At 40.3% G+C, this 20,848-nt stretch overlaps 1 protein-coding gene across 5 annotated transcripts in view; it reads left to right on the forward strand.

The window, feature by feature from the left end:
* HJURP (Holliday junction recognition protein) overlaps positions 1-20,848 on the forward strand; it is a 40,422-nt gene that overhangs the window by 3,682 nt on the left and 15,892 nt on the right. For all 5 annotated transcript variants that reach the window (XM_084635928.1, XM_084635927.1, XM_084635929.1 and 2 more), the window contains exons 4-8: positions 695-722; positions 10,291-10,346; positions 13,397-13,454; positions 16,368-16,429; positions 19,825-19,935. In XM_084635928.1, the coding sequence (XP_084492054.1) occupies positions 695-722; positions 10,291-10,346; positions 13,397-13,454; positions 16,368-16,429; positions 19,825-19,935 (315 nt within the window). The remainder of the gene's footprint in view (positions 1-694; positions 723-10,290; positions 10,347-13,396; positions 13,455-16,367; positions 16,430-19,824; positions 19,936-20,848) is intronic.

Consider the following 20,848-nt stretch of genomic DNA (forward strand, 5'->3'; position numbering starts at 1 on the left):
TAGAGCAGCTACACGAAATCTTACAGCGGCGCAGCTACATCAGTATAGCTCTGCTGCTGTAAGATGTCTCACGTAGACATAGCGTAAGTGTGCGCATGCCAAGCTCAATTCTCCTCCTCCCTTATTGTTGTGGAAATTATATTTTATGTGTTTCCTTTTTCCCTCTCTTCCTGCGTCACTCCAAAAAACAAATATTGGCCTCCTCAGCAAATGTATATTACAAACATTTGTAAGAAACCAAACCTTCAGTCTTCTCCCAAATGCCTGTTCTAAAAGGTGGGCTGTGTGGAGTGTCTTGAAGGTCAACAAATCTGGATTTTTTTGAACTGGGCAGATTAAAGGAAAGAAGAGTGAATTTTTAGTCTCGGGGGGACCCAAAGGAGAATGCTCTCTCCTTAGCTCTCTCATATTCCAAGGTATCTGCAGTTTGTGTGTCTTTGATTTTAACAGTAGCAATATGGTGTGAGAAAGCAAGGTGGTGCTTCAGGTAAGATGATCCTAGGGATATTCAGTGCTTTGTAGGTCAATAACCTCTTAGACTGCAACCAAAAGCTGTTGGGAATTGAGGTTGAATAGTACTTTACAGAATCAGGGCTCTTATAAATAAATAAGCAAAGTAAATAAGTGTCTTGCAAAATAACTTACACTGTTCTGAGATTGTTCTGACTCTTCTCTTTTTTGTTTTTAATTGCAGAGGGCCACACAATGTCAAAAAATCACAGGTAAAGGAAAAGTTTTACATATTTCAGCATGTACTATATTTAATCTCTTCAAAAGCAAAATAAAAATGCCATATCACTGTATGTGTTGTTTTAGAAATATACATTTGCTTTTAATGTGCTAGGCAGTATAAGACTAAAGACCTCAGATATCTTCAACCCCAGAAAATATTTTTACAGTGGCACTACTGGACATGTTAGTATGCCTTTATAAAAAGCGTGATTTTTTTTTTTAAGATTATCATTAGGACTGTCAAGCGATTAAAAAAATTAATCTCAATTAATTGCGCTGTTAATAATAGAACACCATTTATTTAAATATTTTTGGATTTTTTTGCTACATTTTCAAATACACTGATTTCAATTACAACACTACGAAGTGTACAGTGCTCACTGTATATTTTTCATTACAAGTATTTACACTGTAAAAATAAGAAATAGTATTTTTCAATTCACGTAATACAAGTACTGTAGTGCAATCTCTTAATCATGAAAGTTGAATCTACAAATATAGAATTATGTATAAAAAAGCTGCATTCAAAAATAAAACAGTGTAAAATTTTAGAGCCTGCAAGTCCACTCATTCCTACTTCTTGTTCAGCCAATCGCTCAGACAAATGAGTTTGTTTACATTTGCAGAAGATAATGCTGCCCACTTCTTGTTTACAATGTCACCTAAAAGTGAGAACAGGCATTCTCATGGCTCTGTTGTAGCTGGCAACATTTACATGCCAGATACGCTAAAGATTCATCTGTCCCTTCATGCTTCAACCACCATTCCAGGGGTCATGCGTCCATGCTGATGACAGGTTCTGCTTGATAACAATCCAAAGCAGAGCAGACCGATGCATGTTCATTTTCATTATCTGAGTCAGATGCCACCAGAGGAAGGTTGATTTTCTTTTTCGATAGTTCGGATTTTGTAGTTTCCACTTTGAAATGTTGCTCTCTGAAAGCATGCTCCACACATCGTCCTGCTCAGATTTTGGAAAGCACTTCAGATTCTTAAACCTTGGGTCGAGTGTGAGATTTCTAAAGGTAGCTGCAGCACTGGTACCTTCTTTGCGTTTTGTCATATCTGCAGAGAAAGTGTTCTTAAAATGATCAGCATGTGCTGGGTCATCATATGAGACTCCTATAACATGAAATATATGGCAGAATATGGGTAAAACAGAGCAGGGTACATACAATTCTCCCACAAGGAGTTCAGTCACAAATTAAATTAATGCGTTATTTTTTTTTTAACGAGCATCATCAGCATGGAAGCATGTCCTCTGGAATGGTGGCCGAAGCATGAAGGGGTATACGAATGTTTAGCATATCTGGCACGTAAATACCTTGCAATGCCAGCTAGAAAAGTGCCATGCAAATGCCTTTTCTCACGTTCTGGGTGACCTTGTAAATAAGAAGAGGGCCCCATTATCTCCTGTAAATGTAAACAGACTTCTTTGTCTTAGCGATTGGTTGAACAAGTAGTAGACTGGGTGGGACTTGTAGGCTCTAAGGTTTTGCATTGTTTTGCTTTTGCGTGCAGTTACGGAACAACAAAAAAATCTACATTTATAAGTTGTGCTTTCACAGAGATTGCACTATGGTACTTCTATGAGATGAATTGAAAAATACTATTTCTTTTGTTTATCATTTTCACAGTGCAAATATTTATAATAAAAATAATATACACTTCGATTTCAGTTACAACACAGAATACAATATATATGAAAATGTAGTAAAACATCCAGAATATTTAATAAATTTCAATTGGTATTCTATTGTTTAACAATGCGATTAAAACTGCGATTAATTTTTTTGAGTTAATCGTGTGAGTTAACTGCGATTAATCTACAGCCCTAATTATCATATACATTTTTACTATGGGATATTTTTTTAAAAGTCCTGTTTTTAAATCTGAACTCTTCAAAGTGCAAATTGTTAGTGAAGGGAGGTCAGATGAATGCTCCAAAAGGTTCTGAAATGTGGATTTAAAAAAAGCTTGAGATGAGTGCTTACCCAGTAGGTGTGGTTGGTATCATTGCTTATTAAGATTGCCCAACACTTCCTATTATAAGACCCTGTTTTCAGTTACTTCTAGCAACCAAATCTTTCAAGCTGAAATTTTCCATGCTGGACGTTTGCCTCAGGCTGAGTTTTGGAAAATTTCAGCCGAATTATTCTCAAAAATGGCTGAACCAGTCTAGGTTAAAATAAGGGTTTTTTACCCCATTATATTCTGGTGACCTGTTCTTTGAAAAGCTCTAGCGCCTTCAGGCTTTGGAGCAGGGACTTGAAATTGGGCTGGAGAGGATGGGGTTTTTTGCTAGGGTTGTGGATTTGCCATCCTTGTGAAAATGTAACTACATTTGGTCAAGTTATAAGCCTTTGGGAAAATAGCAACTCTCACATGCTCAGTAGTTTTGATATTAGCAGCTAAAATCCCAGAAGATTCCATCCTCACTGAGCATGTTTGAGCCTCTCTCAGCTCCTAGCGCAGGTACCGGTCCCTACAGAGTGACTAAACATTCTCCATCTCCTCAAGACTACTGTAGGTGACAGGAATGTGCATTTGTCATCCTTGAAGGCCCTACCAAATTCATGGTCCATTTTGGTCAATTTCATGGTCATAGGATTTTAAAAATCGTAAATTTCATGATTTCAGCTATTTAATTCTGAAATTTCAGGGTGTTGTATTTGTAGGGATCCTGACCCAAAAAGGAGTTGGGGGGGGGGGAGTTGTGATACAGCTACCCTTACTTCTGCACTGCTGTGGCGGTGGCACTGCTGTCAGAACTGGGCGGACGGAGAGCGGTGGCTGCTGGCCGGGAGCCCAGTGCTGAAGGTAGAGCCACCACCAGCAGCACAGAAGTAAGGAAGGCACGGTATGGTCTTGCCACCCTAACTTCTGTGCTGCTGCTGGCAGGGTGCTGCCTTCAGAGCTGGGCACCTGGCCACCAGTCACCGCTCTCTGGCCGCTCAGCAATGAAGACAGTGCAGAAGTAAGGGTGGCAATACTGCGACACCCCTACCCCACCCCGCAACTCATTTTTGGGTCAGGACCCCCAGTAGAGAAACGCTGGTCTCCCTGTGAATCTGTACCGTACAGGGTAAAAGCACACAAAAGACCAGATTTCATGGGGGAGACCCGATTTCACAGTCCGTGAAGTGTTTTTCATGGCCATGACTTTGGTTGGGCCCTAGTCATCCTTACAGAGTGACTGAGCACGTTCCAGCCCAGGGCTATGCAGGCTAAGCAGGGTACTCCCTCTAATGGCTGCTCTGGGCCTAGGTGCTGCTGGACACTGAAAATCAGAGCAGGAAGCTTGTCTCTCCTGTGCTCATAGGGACCCGTCCCCCCAGTTAGCACCCAGACAGCATGGAGGAGGAAGCAGTCTGATTTGAATGCAGAGAGAACAAAAGCTGTACTGGGGGAAGGTAAGGAGTAAATTGGGACAAATTGTTTGGTAAAACTGGGACTGGAAGGAGTGAGGGAGAGAAGCTGGGATTGAGGATAGCGGGGGTAATGGAGACTGGGACTGATTGGGCATGGAGATTAAGACTGGGAGGTGGTGGGGGATGGGCTTCTGGGAACTGGTTGGTGGTGCGGATGGGGTCACTGAGATTGGATGAGAAGCTGAAGGGGAGTGGGGACACTGGGACAGGTTGGTCTAGGAGACAGTCACTAAGAAACAGTGGGGGAAGAGCATAGGGGTGTGGTGGGAAGAGAGATTTAGATTGTATGAGGAGCCTGAGGAGGGTGACTAGGACGGTGATTGGGCAAGAAGAGTGGGACTAGGATGTGAATCCTGAGGGGTGGAGACTTGGACTGGATAGGCAAGGAGAAAGGGCCTGGAACAAGGAGCCACAGGTGGGGAAGAGACAGGGCTGGAATAGCCAGTCTGGAGGGGATAAGGCAGAAGGGGTCAAACTTGGTGGGGGAGAGGGGAAATGTGTTGTGTTCTGTGTTGAAATTAATATATTTGAAAATGTAGAAAACATCCAAAAATCTTTAAATAAATGGTATTCTGTTGTTATTTAACAGTGCGATTAGTCATGCAATTGCTTTTTTTAATCGTACAATTAATCACAATTAATTTTTTTAATCACTTGACAGGCCTAATACAAATACATAAACAAAAAGAAAAACTGGAAAATTTATTTTTTTGCCTCAGAACAAAAGCAGAGAAACATCCATGCTGTCCATCCATTTTTGGTAACAAGTGTAAAGTATTTCTTGCTTAGGAGGACTTAAGACTAGCATAACTAAGTTCAAAAAGGGGGGGGAAAACAGAAGGTGTGAAGTGTTTTTTCTTCTACATGGCCTTGCATACAATAAAGATGATGAGATTTAAAAGTAGTTCAAATCAAGTCTTTAGAACTAAAAAACAAAACAAACCCCCCCTTCCCCTCCCCCCCCAACCGAACAAATACATTTCTTTGGCATTAATCTCAATGCCATTAGCACATAGCAGGGCTAGGGTCAAATCCGGAGCTTAATGCAAAGACTTCCCAGTGCAGAGACATCAAACGCTGTCTTTTGAAGTCTCCATTGCAAGCTGTTCCACTGTCTCAATTTCATTCCACTACCTAAGAATATGTTTTAATTACCATTCTCCCCCCACCCCTGTCAGCATATACACATACTATTATAAAATTAGAAAGTTAAGAGGTGTGATCATATGACTTCAGTGGCCTTTGGAGAAAGCCTACAGTTAACATATACTAGAAACCTTTTTTCGGGGAGAATTTCTATTACACCATTTGATTTATGAATACTGCTCTTGTGCTCACACCTGACCCATATAAACAATACACTTTTTTAACTCTCTTCCCCCATCATTTGAATGTAATTACATCAGCTGAACCCCCTAAAGGATAGTTGACCCTAACATCCTTTTGTTGTGCTATCTACATTCATTCCCTATCCAAGAGTCCACCTTTAACCCAGTCTAACAATATATTAACAAAGATAAACCAAACCAAAACCACCCCTATGTTCAAAGAACATTCAGGTTGCAAAGACAAGCATCAGTAGTTGGAAAAAAATAATCGTAATTAATCGCACTGTTAAACAATAATAGAATGCCATTTACTTAAATATTTTTGGATGTTTTTACATTTTCAAATATATTAATTTCAATTTTAACAGAGAATACAAAGTGTACAGTGCGGGTAGGAGGACCAAGGAAGAAATGTGTTAAACTCCTGGCAGAATGATATTTCTGTGGTGTTTAACATACAGGCCAAATTTTTCCTTACCTAAATAAAGGGGATGTTTGTTCCAGTTTCAAACAAACAAAAAATCCCTCTGTGATGTTTAATAGATTTTGCTCTCTAGGGACAAAAGCAGAAATTTGGTTGATATGACTACCCTTATTGCTTCTCAGTAGCACAGTTAAGTTGGGAGTAATGTAACCCTGAATCAGCATTTTAAAAATAAAATATATTGCTAAAAGATATTTTCAATGCACTGTAGATGTACGTCGTGTTCACAAAGTGAGCAAGATGGATCCCTGTGATCCTAAGAGTTACAAGCTAAGGCCCTGATCTTGCAAACAGCATAAACTCAGGTGCTTAACTTTATGCATGCGAGTAATCCCATCATAGTCTTGTTTGGTCCTTCTCCCCTTATAATTCCATATGCATTTCTCGAAGGCTTCATCCTGCAAACTGCTAGGCATGAAATTTGTCCCATTGACTTCAGTGCGAATACTTGTATCTGTAAAATTGAGCACAATGAACAAATATTTGCAGGATCCCCATATGCCTAATTTAAGAAGCCAAAAGGTTTTTTCCTATCATAATAAAAGTAAATAACACTTTGATCTTTGACTAACGTCAGTTTATCTAGGAACAGACTTGAAGCAGTTAAGCAGGGGTGGGCAAACTTTTAGGCCTGAGGGCCTATTGGGGTTCCGAAACTGTATGGAGGGCCAGGTAGGGAAGGCTGTGCCTCCCCAAACAGCCTGGCCCTGGCTGCCTATCTGCCCCCTCCCATTTCCCGCCCCCTGACTGCCTCCCTCAGAACCCCTGACCCATCCAACCCCGCCTGCTCCTTGTCCCCGGACACCACGCCCTATTCAACCCTCCCCGTCCCCTGACTGCCCTGACCCCTGTCCACACCCCAGCCCCCTGATAGCCCCCCCCCCACCCCCGGGACACTCACGCCTATCCAGCCCTCCTGCTCCCTGCCCCATTGCCATGCTACTCAGAGCACCAGGACTGGCAGCCATGCCTCCCGGCTGGAGCCAACCACACCACCTCACAGTCTAGAGCACCGGGGCAGGCCAGTGGCTCTCACAGTCGCACTGCCCAGCAGGAGCTCGCAGCCCTGCCACCCAGAGCACTGGTGGCATGGTGAGCTGAGTCTGTGCAGGAGTGGGGGGACAGCAGGGGAGAGGCTGGGGGCTAGCATCCCTGGCCGGGAGCTCAAGGGCCAGGCAGGACGGTCTGGCCCGTGGGCCATAGTTTGCCCACCTCTGAGTTAAAGCAAAAGCAACAAATTTTGCCTTCAGTAGGAACTTTTTTTTTTCCACGTCCAACATGGATGGGTAGCTTTAGACTATTTGGTTATACATATATTTTTATTATACATAATGTTTCCATGTTTTGCAGACCAACTGCATCACATGCGCTCTGTCATGAGAAGACATAAGCACTACAGTTTTAGTACCAGCAGATAGGAAGATTTAGGTACAGAACTTTTATTAGGTATCCTTCGTTCTAGAGAGGAGAATCAAATTCTTGCTAATAATGTAATAATATCAGACTGAGTTAATTACTCTTTTTCCCCTGCCTCTGGTGCACATCAAAAGCATGTCCCATGTATGGATATTAGAGGCTGTACTACTATTGAGAAACTAGATCCTGTTTTCCAATATAACAAGGAGTTATCCTTGTTTAAGATACCTATTTAGTTCTGTTTCCAGAGCCAAAGGCTTTTTCTTCATATTTTCAGGTTTCTTCTCAACTACTTCAAATCAGTTTTCCATCTGAGACATTTTATTAAGGACAGTATCTAGTTTAGCATCAAGAATCAAATTACCCTTCAAGAGTATTCGCAGCTGTAAATACAAATTAAATAAAGTTGGCATCAGATGTAATCACTGGTTTTAAGGAAATTTGATTGCTTTTTTTAATCAGTCAGGCTGAGTGCTTCTGGTGCACTAATAAGCTAAGGGAGAAGATGGTGGGGACTGAAGCACAAAGTAGACTCTTTCACTGGATTCTTAAAGGAGAAAAAAGCATGGAACATGTTTTAGACTCTTTTTATAACAACAGATGCTGTTATGGTCTTTACATTTGTCTTGCTTCTTGTGGGGAAAAAAAAAAAATTAAAGTATAGGGATGGAGACAAGATCCCCCTTAAGCCAAGGAGGGGAAGCACAATTTGTAATGGAAGAAACTGTTCTAAGATGGGCTGCCCAAAATATACCAGAAAGATATGAAGCACATAAAGCAGCTCCTGAAGTAGCAGGTGGAAAAAACCCAAACCTCCCTGATATCCTTTCAAAATACACAGAAAACTGCCTCCCCTCTTTCTCTTCTCTCGTGACTCTCAAAGACAGTACCAGGAAATGTAGGCAGAGGAATATCCACTTTCTGGTGTCACTTCAGGGAGCAAGCGGGAAAGGTATAGCACAGAGGTGGGCAAACTATGGCCCACGAGCCACATCTGGCCCGCGGGACCGTCCTGCCTGGCCCCTGAGCTCCTGGCCAGGGAGGCTAGCCCCAGTCCCTCCCCCGCTGTTCTCCTTCCCCCACAGCCTCGCCAGCAGTGGGGCTGCAAGTTCCTGCCGCTCTGAGCGGCATGTAAGGGGGCGGTGGTGGCAGTGCATGGCGGCGGCGGGTGGGTTGGGTAGCAGGTCCCTGGGGGCAGACAGGGAGCAGGGGGTGGTTAGGGGCGGGGCGTCCCAGAGGCAGATGTTCTGGAGCTGTGAGGGAACGGGGGGGTTGGATAGGGTGTGGGAGTCCCGGGGGGCCTGTCGGGGGGTGGGGGTGTGGATAGGTCGGGGCAGTGAGGGTACAAGGAGCAGGAGGGGTTGGATCGGGGGTTGGGATCCTGGCCGGTGCGGTTTGGGGTGGGGGGGTCCCGGAAGGGGGCAGTCAGGGGACAGGAAGTGGGACAGGGTGAATAGGGGGTGGGGGCTAGGCTATTTGGGGGGCACGGCCTTCCCTACCTGGTCCTCCATACAGTTTCACACCCCGATGTGGCCCTCGGACCAAAAAGTTTGCCCACCCCTGGTATAGCAGCTCAAACTGATGTGTGCACATGGAGGTGTCGCTCCCTGGTTCAGTCATGGCACATCTGACAGTTGCAAGATGGTATTGGTGAAGTAGTGCAGGAAGGCTCAGATCTGGGAACACCAGCAGAATTATTTTGTGTAAATAGTGTTCATTTAATGCAGTGCTGTGTTTGAGGCCGGTATCTGGAGCAGGCAAAATAAAAAGGGTACTTGAAACTAGACAAATGTATATTTATGATACTCTATTTTTCCTTATATATTGGTAAAAAAAATTAGCTCTAAATCGTCTCCTTCCTTGCTTTCTAGCACATTTTTAGGCACTATGTAAATAATCACACAAAGAACACAGAAGAAGGCGTGCTGTATCTCATTAGAACATTATAAATGGTTTTAATAGTATTTGCAACTCATAATCAGTAATTATTAGTTATAAGTAGTATAAATATTTATCTACCTAAAAGAGTAAATTAATGACTGTAGTGTAAACCTTGTAAATCTTTTTGTTTAAAAGAGAAAGTCTTGTGCTTTGAATGTAATTTCCAGTATCTACAACCTGATTTTTTTTCATGTGTACAACTTTAAAAAGTTGAGTAAAAATATCCAGGAACCAATGCTTATGGAAAAGCTTCATAGCTAGAAGGGAATATGCAAAAGTCCAGAAGTAGAGGGATGACTTCTAGAGGTACAAAAGGAAGTTTGGCACCCAACTATACTTGTTCCCCTGAAAATCTCTCCCCCATAACATTTGAGAATGTTAATAATTGGTTTTGGGCAACTTGTATATTTTAAAGGTGAATATTACCTGTACTGTAGAGAAATAGGCTCTGATCCTGCAAACACTTAAGTGTGTGTGTGTGTGTGTGTGTGTATAACTTGACTTACGTGTAGTCCCAATAAGGTTAGTAGAACTTACCCACATAAAGAAAGTTAGACAGTTGCTTAAGTATTGTAATATTGGGTCCCTAGAGATTAGCGGTGTTTTACAAATAGTTTGTGGTTGTCTACTAGGGAGGCTTTTGAGTATCTGTCTAAAAGCATTGGGTGAGATCTGTGGCTGATCTAATGAACATAGCTTCATTGACTTCTGTGATACTATGCCAATTTATGTTGGGTGAAAATCTGACTGTGTCTGTCTTCCTTTCTTTCATTTCTTTGTCTGTGTTCTGAATTTGTTAAACCTTTCCGGAGTTTACTTATTTAGAAAATACTTTAATCATAAATATTTATGTCTAAATGAGAAATTAGTTAAATCAGTTTTTGGATGAAAATGTAACACTTGTTTGCAATATGTCGCATTCTAACATAGATTTCTTTTTTCAAATTTTCTAATTAAGAATCACGAAAGCAATGGATCTCTGATTTTGAAGATGAAGATTTAAAAGTACATCAGGTATGGACACCATAAGGTTTTCTGGCAAATGTGAATGTGTTAGATATGAATGTATGACTCTGTAAATATAATTACTATGTTTTTCTTCATGCAGGATTCTGTATGATTTTTATGATAGCCTAATTTAAAATAAGTGTGTGAATTATTGAATTAAATTACCATGCTGTCTAATACAGATACAATCTTTTTGAAAAAATGAGGAATTTTTCTTCCTTGTTTACTACGGTATTGCAGCAGTGCATCTCCTTCAAGAATTGCCCATATAGTTCCCCAGCTGTTGAATGCACATGCCTCCTTTATGGCCAGTTGCATCCTTTTAGAAGAGCTATTACTGTTAGTATGTGCATGGTTTGAAACAAAATTTATTCTCATAGTTACTGAGATCATCTAATTTACATTTTCTATCTTTAAAGCAATGGAGCAACTGGAGGTGGCCTGCAGTTATGGGTTTTGTACCTCACCATACCCTTATCAGCTGTATCCCCCATCTACAAGATGAGTTTGAGGCCTCATTTTATGTGCGCTGAGGCACAATGGTTTCTAATTGTATTACTTGGTGCAACAGAGTTCAGACCATGTCAAACCTGGATCTAATATGCCCTTGGATTTGGTGCACCCCACATCATACAGAAGTTCAACTAAACTGTACTGCTTAGTTGTCTAACCCTGATGTAATTGGACCTCAAGTTTTTTAGTACATTTTCACAGCTTAACAGAAAGATTGCAGGAGGCTCCCTGCACAGCTGCAGGGCCAATGACACGACAGGCACAAGTTGCAGGGAAGGCTGTGGTCTTGGTGGGGATTGCACAGAGATCCCCAAGACCACGAGAAGGAGAGCTAGCTCCTGGCTGAAAGGAGGCCAACCTGCTGCTGAACAGCTTCTCCCCAGGAATGGCCCCCACACTCCCAACTGGTGAATGAGTGAGTGGGACTGTAACAGAGACCTTCCTGCAAGGCTGGGATACTGGACCCTGTGCACATAAGGTGTGGGGGAGACTTCATTTGCTAACTGCAATGGATGGATATGTTGTTCATCCATTTCTGTGTGTCAGGTGGCATCAGTTTACACTAATGACTGCTGATTTAAAATGAATCCTGCTAAGCTTAAGTCATCTGGGTCTAGAGGCTTTTATGGGTTGGGTGAAGCTGGAAAGCCAGTGAGCAGTATGGTCCATAGAGCAATTATTGTTTTTTTTTCTCTGGTTATAGCTCTCAACAATATTGGAAAATTATATTTGGACCCTGGTATTAGTCACCATTGTTCTAAAGTTGCGGGGGAGGTTTTTAAGCATGTTCTTACTGTTTTTAAAGTGTACTACAATATTCTTTCCTCTTGTATTGCACACATAGTTGTATTTTTTATTTCACTTTTTATCAAGGAATGCATGTTGTTTATATGAAGGCCATATAGAAATAGTCTTTTGTATTATGTCTTCTATAACTCTTTGCCCCTCGTGTGATTATCTCCTCCCTCCTGTGCTGTGAATATATGAACATTCGCTGAATCCCAGCCTCTGTTTTAAATTAATCTGAAGTGAAAGAGCTATTTCTTGTGGGCTTTAACACCTACCAGATGGGGTTTTGTTTTGTTTTTCAATTGAAGATAGGTTTGGTTTTGGTTTTTTTAACCTTACTGATGTTTAATGTGTCAATTGTAAACTCTACAGGCTCTTTAAGGGTTAGCTGCTTTTGGGACTTGCTCCTTCTCAGGATCAAATGTGAAACAGTACCTGAAATTCAGTATGGCAGGCTTCTTGGGTTTGTTGCGCCCTTTAAGTAATGACATTGTTTTTCTAGTTATCTGTCTCAAGTTCATGAAAGTTTTTTCTGTCTGTTTGCATTTTGCTGTTGTCTTCAGTCCAAAGTGCATTTTTGGATTAGATAGAAAAATACTGTTTAGATTTGTTTTGCAACGAGGTTCTTCAAGAACTCTGGTAAGATGTCAATTGAAAACATGTAAAAAATGCTATTTGTCTGTATGAGTATCCTTTGCATTGGAATGTAAAAAGTTCCTAAAAATATTGACTCTGAAATTTTCTCTACTGAAACCTTTTAAGTAAACTGTTAAGAGCCTAATCTGCATACATTGTGACTTTTTTTTTTCCCTGTTGACTCCAGTTATTTCTTTGGGTGCAGGATCAAACCTCCATATTCTGAGGAATATTAATATAGTTTTAAGAAAACCAGTTGCAAATAACCAGTCTCTTTTTTTGATGAAGTAGAGAACTTCATTTGACTCTCTCTATAATGTAATGGTATCTACAGTAAAGTAAGTCAATCGCTCTTGCAAATTTCTGTTCTCCTGTGGCAAGCAACTGTAATTGACAGGCAAATAAGATCTCTGTTCTTTTCAGTATCCATCTCATAATAGAGGATGAGAGAGTAAACTTTTTTTTCTCAGCTGGTAAAGTTCCATGACCATTTTGCAAGGCAGCCTTCATATAGCAGTTAAGTAACCTCAAGTGTGGTACTACTTTGAAACTAGGTGGTTCTGCTCTTGATTCTACTCCAAGAATAGCATTGTGGTGTTGAAGATTTAGTGGCTCTGCATGACACCAGATGAAATGTACTCAGTTTATAAGTATGCTATTTTCCCCTAATTGCCAGGTCTACAAACTCAACATGGATTCTGAAGTGCAAACTGGATTCTTTTTGGCTCATAGATTACCGACAGTAAAGATACAGCAATTAAAATTCTTTTAGCTGTTAAACCAATCTATCTGAGCCCCATCACTATATCATTGTTGAGCTGTTATATTATAATGTGTAACCGAGTACGCACTAGCTTCCTCTCACTTTTATGTTGGTTCTCTGGGAATAAATGGAGGAAAAAGTGGTAAAAAATTGAGTATTCAGCTGAGAGTCAAGAATAGGCTTTAGGAGCAGTTTTGTTTTAGATGCCTTTTTAACATAGTCATTTTCACAAGAGAATTGGGCTTTCAGCAATGACAATGGAACTAATGGCGAAGGGAATTCGAGTAGTCCAGATTATTAGAGCTAAACTGCTACTAGTTCTTGTGACTTTGTTCATGTGTATTTTTATTTCAAGGAACCTGCTAGGAAATCCTTTATAGACTCCTATGAAGAGATTCAAGTTGCTGACACAGGTAAGATTTCAAAAAAGTTATTAATCTTGCCATAGTATTTATTAATTTAAAATGCATGAAAGTCCTGCTCGTTGTGATTTTTCCAAAATAATTAAAATGGTGGGTTAATCTGTGTCTGCTTTTTACACTCCTAATATGTTGTAGCTGAAGTATTGAGTAGGGACTGTATGAGACCATATTGTTGACCAGTGCAACATTCGTGTCCTTGATTAGACCCCAGCACAGAAGTGACTGGTATGGCATCCAAGAAGAGTCTGTGTAAACTCAAAAGCTTGTCTCTCTCTCTCTCTCTCTCTCTTACCAACAGAAGTTGGTCCAATAAAAGATATTACCTCCCCCACCTTGTCTCTCTAAGTATGAAATAGGTTCCTTTGCATCTGTCTGCCATTTCATAAATCAAAAGGGGGAGAGAGAATGAAAACTCATACTGCAAAATAGAAATGAGTGGTTTATTATTATTTTTTTGGTTTGGTTGGTTTGTGTGTATCACCATAGTGCCTAAGAGGTTTGTACCAGAAAGGCATGGGGAGTAATTTTAATGGACATGCAAGTGAGTCATTGAACTGAGCCATCATGATGTGTCTGCAAGAGAGACCAGGACTCCTGCAATGATTGTCAGTCTCCATTTCAAACTTTTGAAAATGTTTTGTGTTCCTGACTGACTTATTAGTTGGTCATGACACTTGTATTAATACTGTTGTCTTCAAATAGCTGTGTTCTGAATGACATCACACAACATGTGTATTTCAGATGAGACTTTTTCTATCTGTAAGAGCAAGATTTGTGCTTTTGAGTAGGGTAATGGTTGGTAATGTTCTACTTATAACTCATATCACAGTTGAGCAGTCTAATTAATTGGTACATAATCTCTTCGGTATAATTATTGAAAATGAAACTTCTCCATAAGTAGGGTCCGACCAAATTCATGGTCCTTTTATTTTCAGTTTCATGGTCAGAGGTTTTTAAAAATCATACATTTAATGGTTTCAGTTATTCAAATCTGAAATTTCACAGTGTTGTAATTTTAGGGTCCTGACCCAAAAAGTAGTTGTGTGTGGTGAGGGGGTTGCAAGGTTATTGTAGGGAGAGTTGTGGTACTGCTACCCTTATTTCTGCATTGCTGCTGGTGGTGGTGCTGCCTTCAGAGCTGCACAGCTGCTACGGCCTACAGAGCTGGGCCCTCAGTCAGTAGCTGCTACTCTCGGGCCACCCAGCTCTGAAGGCAGCAGCGCAGAAGTAAGGGTGGCTTGGTATGGTATTACCATCCTTACTTCTGTGCTGCTGCTGCTGGCGGGGCACCACCTTCAGAACTGGGCGCCTGGCCACCAGCTGCCGCTCTCCAGCCACCCAGTTCTGACAGCAGCACAGAAGTAAAGGTGGCAAAACCGCGCCACCCTTCCCTTGTAAAATAACCTTGCGATCCCCGCTGCACAACCTTTTGAGTCAGGACCCCCAATTTGAGAAACGTGAACTCCCCTGTGAAATCTATATAGTATAGGGTAAAAGCACACATAAGACCAGAATTCACGGTCCACGATGCTTTTTTTCATGTCTGTGAATTTGGTAGGGCCCTATCCATAAGCATGTCATAGTATATCTCTTAAAATGCCCCTCTGCATTTATCTATCAATGGAAAACAACCATTTCAAGATGTGACATTTCTGACAATTAAAAGGACAGTCGCATTAGCTTTTTAAATGTCTTTATCTATCTCCTCAGCATATTCGTACTCATGGGATTTTATGGCTGCTGTAGCCCAGATGGTGGCAACTTCTTATAGCAACTTCCTATATCTGTTAAAGCATGCATGCCGCCTCCTACTTGTCTGCATTCTCTAATGGTCTGAGAGCAAGGCTTTAAAAGGGGGCATGGCACCCTCTGCAGACTCAGTTCCTTCCAACTGCAGGATCAGATAGATGTAAACCTCCATTAATCTAGATCCTTCACTTAGATTATTATAGTGCTTTAGCTTAGTGTGGTTTCCTGCTTTATAGTTGGTGTTAGTCTTGGCTAAGTTTGTGATTTAAGGAAAGTTTTGTTCTTAGTGAACTTCATAGAGACTTTGGTTCCGCAACTGGTGATAACCTTGTCACCAGTACTTTCAGCTCCTTCTGTCATGGTTTTAGATGAAGTGCATCACACAAGTTCACAGTCAGATCATTTACCAGATCTGCAAGATACATTGCCTATAAGGGAAGTGGGGGGAAAAAACTCTTACGCTTCTTACAACTCTCCACCTGAGAAAGCAAGGTTAGAAGACTCGTTTGGTGTTCTCTGAACACTGAATAGGGTATTGAGTGCCCATGAGTGGGAATATGCAGAGGACATTTGAAGGAAGAAAAACAGAGTTTACTTACCTCTGACCAGAGTTGTTTGAGATGGACTCTGCATATTCACACTCCTTGCCAACCTTCCTGTCCTCTTCAGAGTCCTAATGAAATACTGACTGAGAAAACCGTGGAAGGAATTAAGGTTGCAGAGGGCACCATGCTCCCTTTAATAGCCTTGCCCTTGGAACACTTGTGAATGGACGGTGGGGTAGAGGGGCATGTGAGCTCTCTAACAGTCACTCCTGTGAGACATTTCAACCATTTGAGTTACACTGTCCAGCGTATTCCATGAGTGTGAATATACATAGTCCATCTCAAAGAGCTCTGGTTATGCCATTTTTCAAAAGTGACTTAGGCGCTGCGGATCCCAAGTTCCACTGACTTTCAATGAGATTGAAGTTAAGAAATATGTTCCTGTACTATATTTTTAAGGATTTTGTAAAAATGTATTTTTTTCAAGATGTAATTTTTTGGCGAGTTTGGTCTTCACAGTGTCAGTTTAAAATCATTCCCAGAAATACAAATATATTGCATTGGTTTTGGATGAATTGGAATTTACTTAGTGTTTAACTTCAAATTGTAGATACCGAAAGCGAAGCTGATTTGGTTTCGATTAGAAGAAAATTTGAAAATGTTAACCTCAAGGTAAAAACAATTCTGCTTTATACCTTTTGCATATGCTTTAAGGGGTTGGATTTTTTAATTTAAAATATTTTCATGGGGATTTTGTGTAGGTGACAAGTTCTGGACTGACAGCCACAAACTTAATTCCTGTTCATCCACGGGTCAATTACAGCGTGGCCAACAGCAAGCACTATACTAATACAACTTTCTTCTCCTTTTCTCCATTACGTTGCCTATATGCTGCTTTGGTGCTAGTGACCAACTGTAGATGTGGGAGGGAGATTCATTTTCCATCCTTGTTCAGACCTGAGATTGCTTACAATACAAGGTTATTGATTAATATTATTAAACGCTTTCAGTGCATTTGTGATCTGGACTGACACAAACAAAGCCATTTCATATAAGCTGTTTGGAGTTTCTAGACCCAGAGAAGACAGCGAAGAATTTCAGAGACCCCTAAACAAGCAATATGATGGCAAATTAAGTTCAATGTTGATAAATGTAAAGTAACATACATTGGATTGGGGAAAAAATTGAACTATTGAAAACATTTTACAGGTTTCTGAAGTTAATGTTGACTCAGGAAAGGGACAGGAGTTTTTGACAGCTCAGTGAAGACCTCAGGTCAATGCACAGAGCAGTCAAAATTGCAAATGATGTTAAGATACATAGGGAGTGTGATGGAGAATATAAATAAATGGTGTGTCCTCATCTGAGATTAAACAGATGGGGATTGTTCATGTTAGAAAGGAGTTAAATAAGAGGAGGTGGGTGTGATAAAAATATATAAAATAATGAATTGTAAAGAAGCAATAGATCATGAAATAGTTTTCCTTGTCTCTTAACACAAGAACAAAGGGCCATTTCATGATATTTGGTGGCAAATTCAAAATCAATACAATGTGTAATTAGACTGAAACACCTTGCCTCACAGGGTTGAGGCCAAGAATTTAGCAAAATCAAAAAGAGAGTTTTGATATCCATATGCAATCTGGAGTTGTTTTAAAAATCAGAGTTTGAAGGCATGTTAAAATATATGCCTCAATGCATAAGCCAATCTTTAACTGTTAGAAACCACAATAAGACATTCCAGACAGGAGACATTCCAGAAGACTGGAAAGATGGGAAAGGGAAATAAGGACAACCCAGGGAATTACAGACCAGTCAGCTTAACTTCTGTACCTGGAAAGATAATGGAGCAAATAATTAAGCAATCAATTTGCAAACACCTAGAAGATAAATAACTGTCAGCATGGGTTTGTCAAGAACAAATTGTGTCAAACCAACCTGATAGCTTTCTTTGACAGGGTAACAAGCCTTGTGGATGTGGGGGAAGCGGTAGATGTGGTATATCTTGACCTTAGTAAGGCTTTTGTTTCTGTCTTGCATGACCTTCTCATAAACAAACTAGGGAAATAAAACCCAGATGGAGCTACTATAAGAGAGTAGCTATCAGTGGTTCACAGTCATGCTGGAAGGACATAACGAGTGGCGTCCTTCAGGGATCAGTTCTGGGTCTGGTTCTGTTCAATATCTTCAACAATGATTTAGATAATGGCATAGAGAATACACTTATAAAGTTTGTGGATGACACCATGCTGAGAGGGGTTGCAAGTGCTTTGGAGGATAGGATTTAAATTCAAAATGATCTGAAGTAAATAGGATGAAATTCAAGAAGGATAAATGCGAAATACTTAGGAAGGAACAATCAGTTGCACACATACAAAATGGGAAATGACTGCCTAGGAAGGAGTACTGCGGAAAGGTATCTGGGGGTCATAGTGGATCACAAGTTAAATATGAATCAACAGTGTAACGCTGTTGCAAAAAAATCAAACATCATTCTGGGATGTATCAGCAGGAGTATTGTAAGCAAGACATGAGAAGTAATTCTTCCGCTCTACTCTGTGCTGATCAGACCTCAACTGGAGTATTGTGTCCAGTTCTGGGTGCCACATTTCAGGAAAGATGTGGACAAACTGGAGAAAATCCAGAGAAGAGCGACAAAAATGATTAAAGGTCTAGAAAACATGACCTATGAGAGAAGATTGAAAAAACTGGGTTTGTTTAGTCTGCAGAGGAGAAGACAGAGAGGGGACATAACTGTTTTTACAAGTACATAAAAGGTTGTTACAAGGAGGAGGGAGAAAATTGTTGTCCTTAAACTCTGAGGATAGGACAAGAAGCAACGGGCTTAAATTGCAGCAAGGGCAGTTTAGGTTGGATGTTAGGAAAAACTTCCTAACTGTCAAAGTGATTAAGCACTGGATAAATTGCCTAGGGAGGTTGTGGAATCTCCATCACTGGGGATTTTTAAGAGCCGGTTGGACAAATGCCTGTCACAGATAGTCTAGATAATACTTAGTCCTGCCTTGAGTGCAGGGGACTGAACTAGATGACCTCTCGAGGTCCCTTCCAGTTCAGTGATTCTAAGACTTAATGCAGGGGTCCAGATTGCTCTACTTTGCTCTGCATGCCAACTGTGGGGTTCTGACACTTTCCTGTGATACATCTAGTGTTGGTAACTGTCAAAGACAGGAAACTGGACTAGGTGGATCTCATGTCTGATCCAGTATGGCAATTCCTATGTTTTTGGTAAAGGCCCGTATTAACACTGAGAAGGCCAGAGAATCTAGAGTTAAGTAGAGGTTAAGAATGGAGACAAATCTCCCTTTTATGTAGGAGTATGGATTATAATTTGTATCTCATTTATTAGTATACAATATTTAGCATTTTTGTTATTTGCATCCAAGGATCTCAGTACTTTACAAAATTTTGTCTCAGAATATTTTGAAGTATTATTAACCTTTTTTACAGATGGGCACTCTGAGGCACAGAGGTTGACTTGCCTAGGATCACCCAACTTGTCAGTGATGTATAGCTATGAGAAGACAGTATCTTTCCATAAATCATTATCAAACTTTTCCTATTTAAAATAAATAAATTAAAGGTGAAGAAAGTCTGCTGGAATACTTCAGATGGAAAGTAGTTGGAGTGGTATTGGCTTCTAGTTAGGCTATTCACATCTCACAAGTACACGTGGTTCCAAAGGACTTAGGAGGTGACTGTGAATTTCTTGTTTCATATTGCTATTTATACATGCATCTAATGTAAACACTATTTCATATTTTTTCTTAAACCAGAGAATATATATAATTGAAAAGTTAGATTACAGTTACTGAACATTTTATACTACTCTCTCTGACTTCCAATATAAACAGCATTTACTTGAAATGCAGTGACCTGAGTGGGCTTGTCTTTATTGGTCAATATTTATACTGTTTTGTTGTTGTTTTTTCAAGTTTGAAATCCCTATGATTTGAATATGTTTTATGAAGTTTTCTATTACTAACTTGTTACTAACATTTTTTGTTCGGATGTTGCATTTGACATGTTTTTGTTTCTGTGAATAAAAGGAGGACATTCGACTTCTAAACCCTTCTGAGCTGGAAATGAGAGAGAAAGTCAGAGTTCGTGTGGATGTGATAGTACAAGATGATGAAAGAAACATCCCTAAATGGATTATGGTAATGCATCTGCTTGGTTTGGTAGAATTAATTCACTACTTAAAACTGGAGTCTTTAAACTGCTAGCCAAACTATTGCTTGGTGTGCCTTGGCTAGGGGCAATCCAAATCTGTGAGAACTTCTTTGTGAAAAATAGGCTGAGTTTCTTGAAGATGGAACATCTTATTCACTTATAAAAATTTGAATCAATATACAGTTCGTCAGTTTAAAGCAAACTTGTGAGTCCGTATACCAGTATGAGTTTGTCAGTGTCGTCATATTCCAATTTGTTTCTTTCTTATTGGGTTGGAGACCAGTGATATGTCCCTAGAATTGGCTATCTCGGTTTATTAAGCCCTATTTTTGGCTGCTGAACAAAGGCACAGTCTCAGTATATGCCAGGTACATTCATCACTGAACTAGCTCATTTGTGTAACATTCCTTCAAACTCTCAAATATTGTCTTCAGTATCCCTGATTTCTTTTTCTTTCAACATAGGTTACAGTCACCAATATGCAATAATAGTGGGCTTTTTATTAGAATTGCATCACGAAGACCACCAAAATACTTTCCTTTGCTGCCTCTCACTTGAATTTTTATTGCTTTTTCTGGTGGGGTAGGGAGTGCTGGCTTTTGCCCATTATGGAAAGTATTGCTCTGATAGCTTTGAAACATTGTGGGATGATTCAAAGAAACTGAACAAACATCATTTAACTCTTTCCCATTATACATTATTTACCTGTCATTACTTACAAATCTTAATAGACTTTCTGAAGAAGCAAATATTTTTGGGCTTGATGTTCACGGAAAATAAGAAATTGGAGGAAGTGGGGAGCTGTATGGTCATGTAGTAATGTTTTATGTAATGGGGCTGCTGTTTTTTTAATTTATTGTATTTGTCAGAGGTGCCTAAAGTGTTCAGATATGTGTTCCT

This window comes from Lepidochelys olivacea, assembly GCF_965140295.1.
Source record: "Lepidochelys olivacea isolate rLepOli2 genome assembly, chromosome: 1".
Lineage (NCBI taxonomy): Eukaryota > Metazoa > Chordata > Testudines > Cheloniidae > Lepidochelys > Lepidochelys olivacea.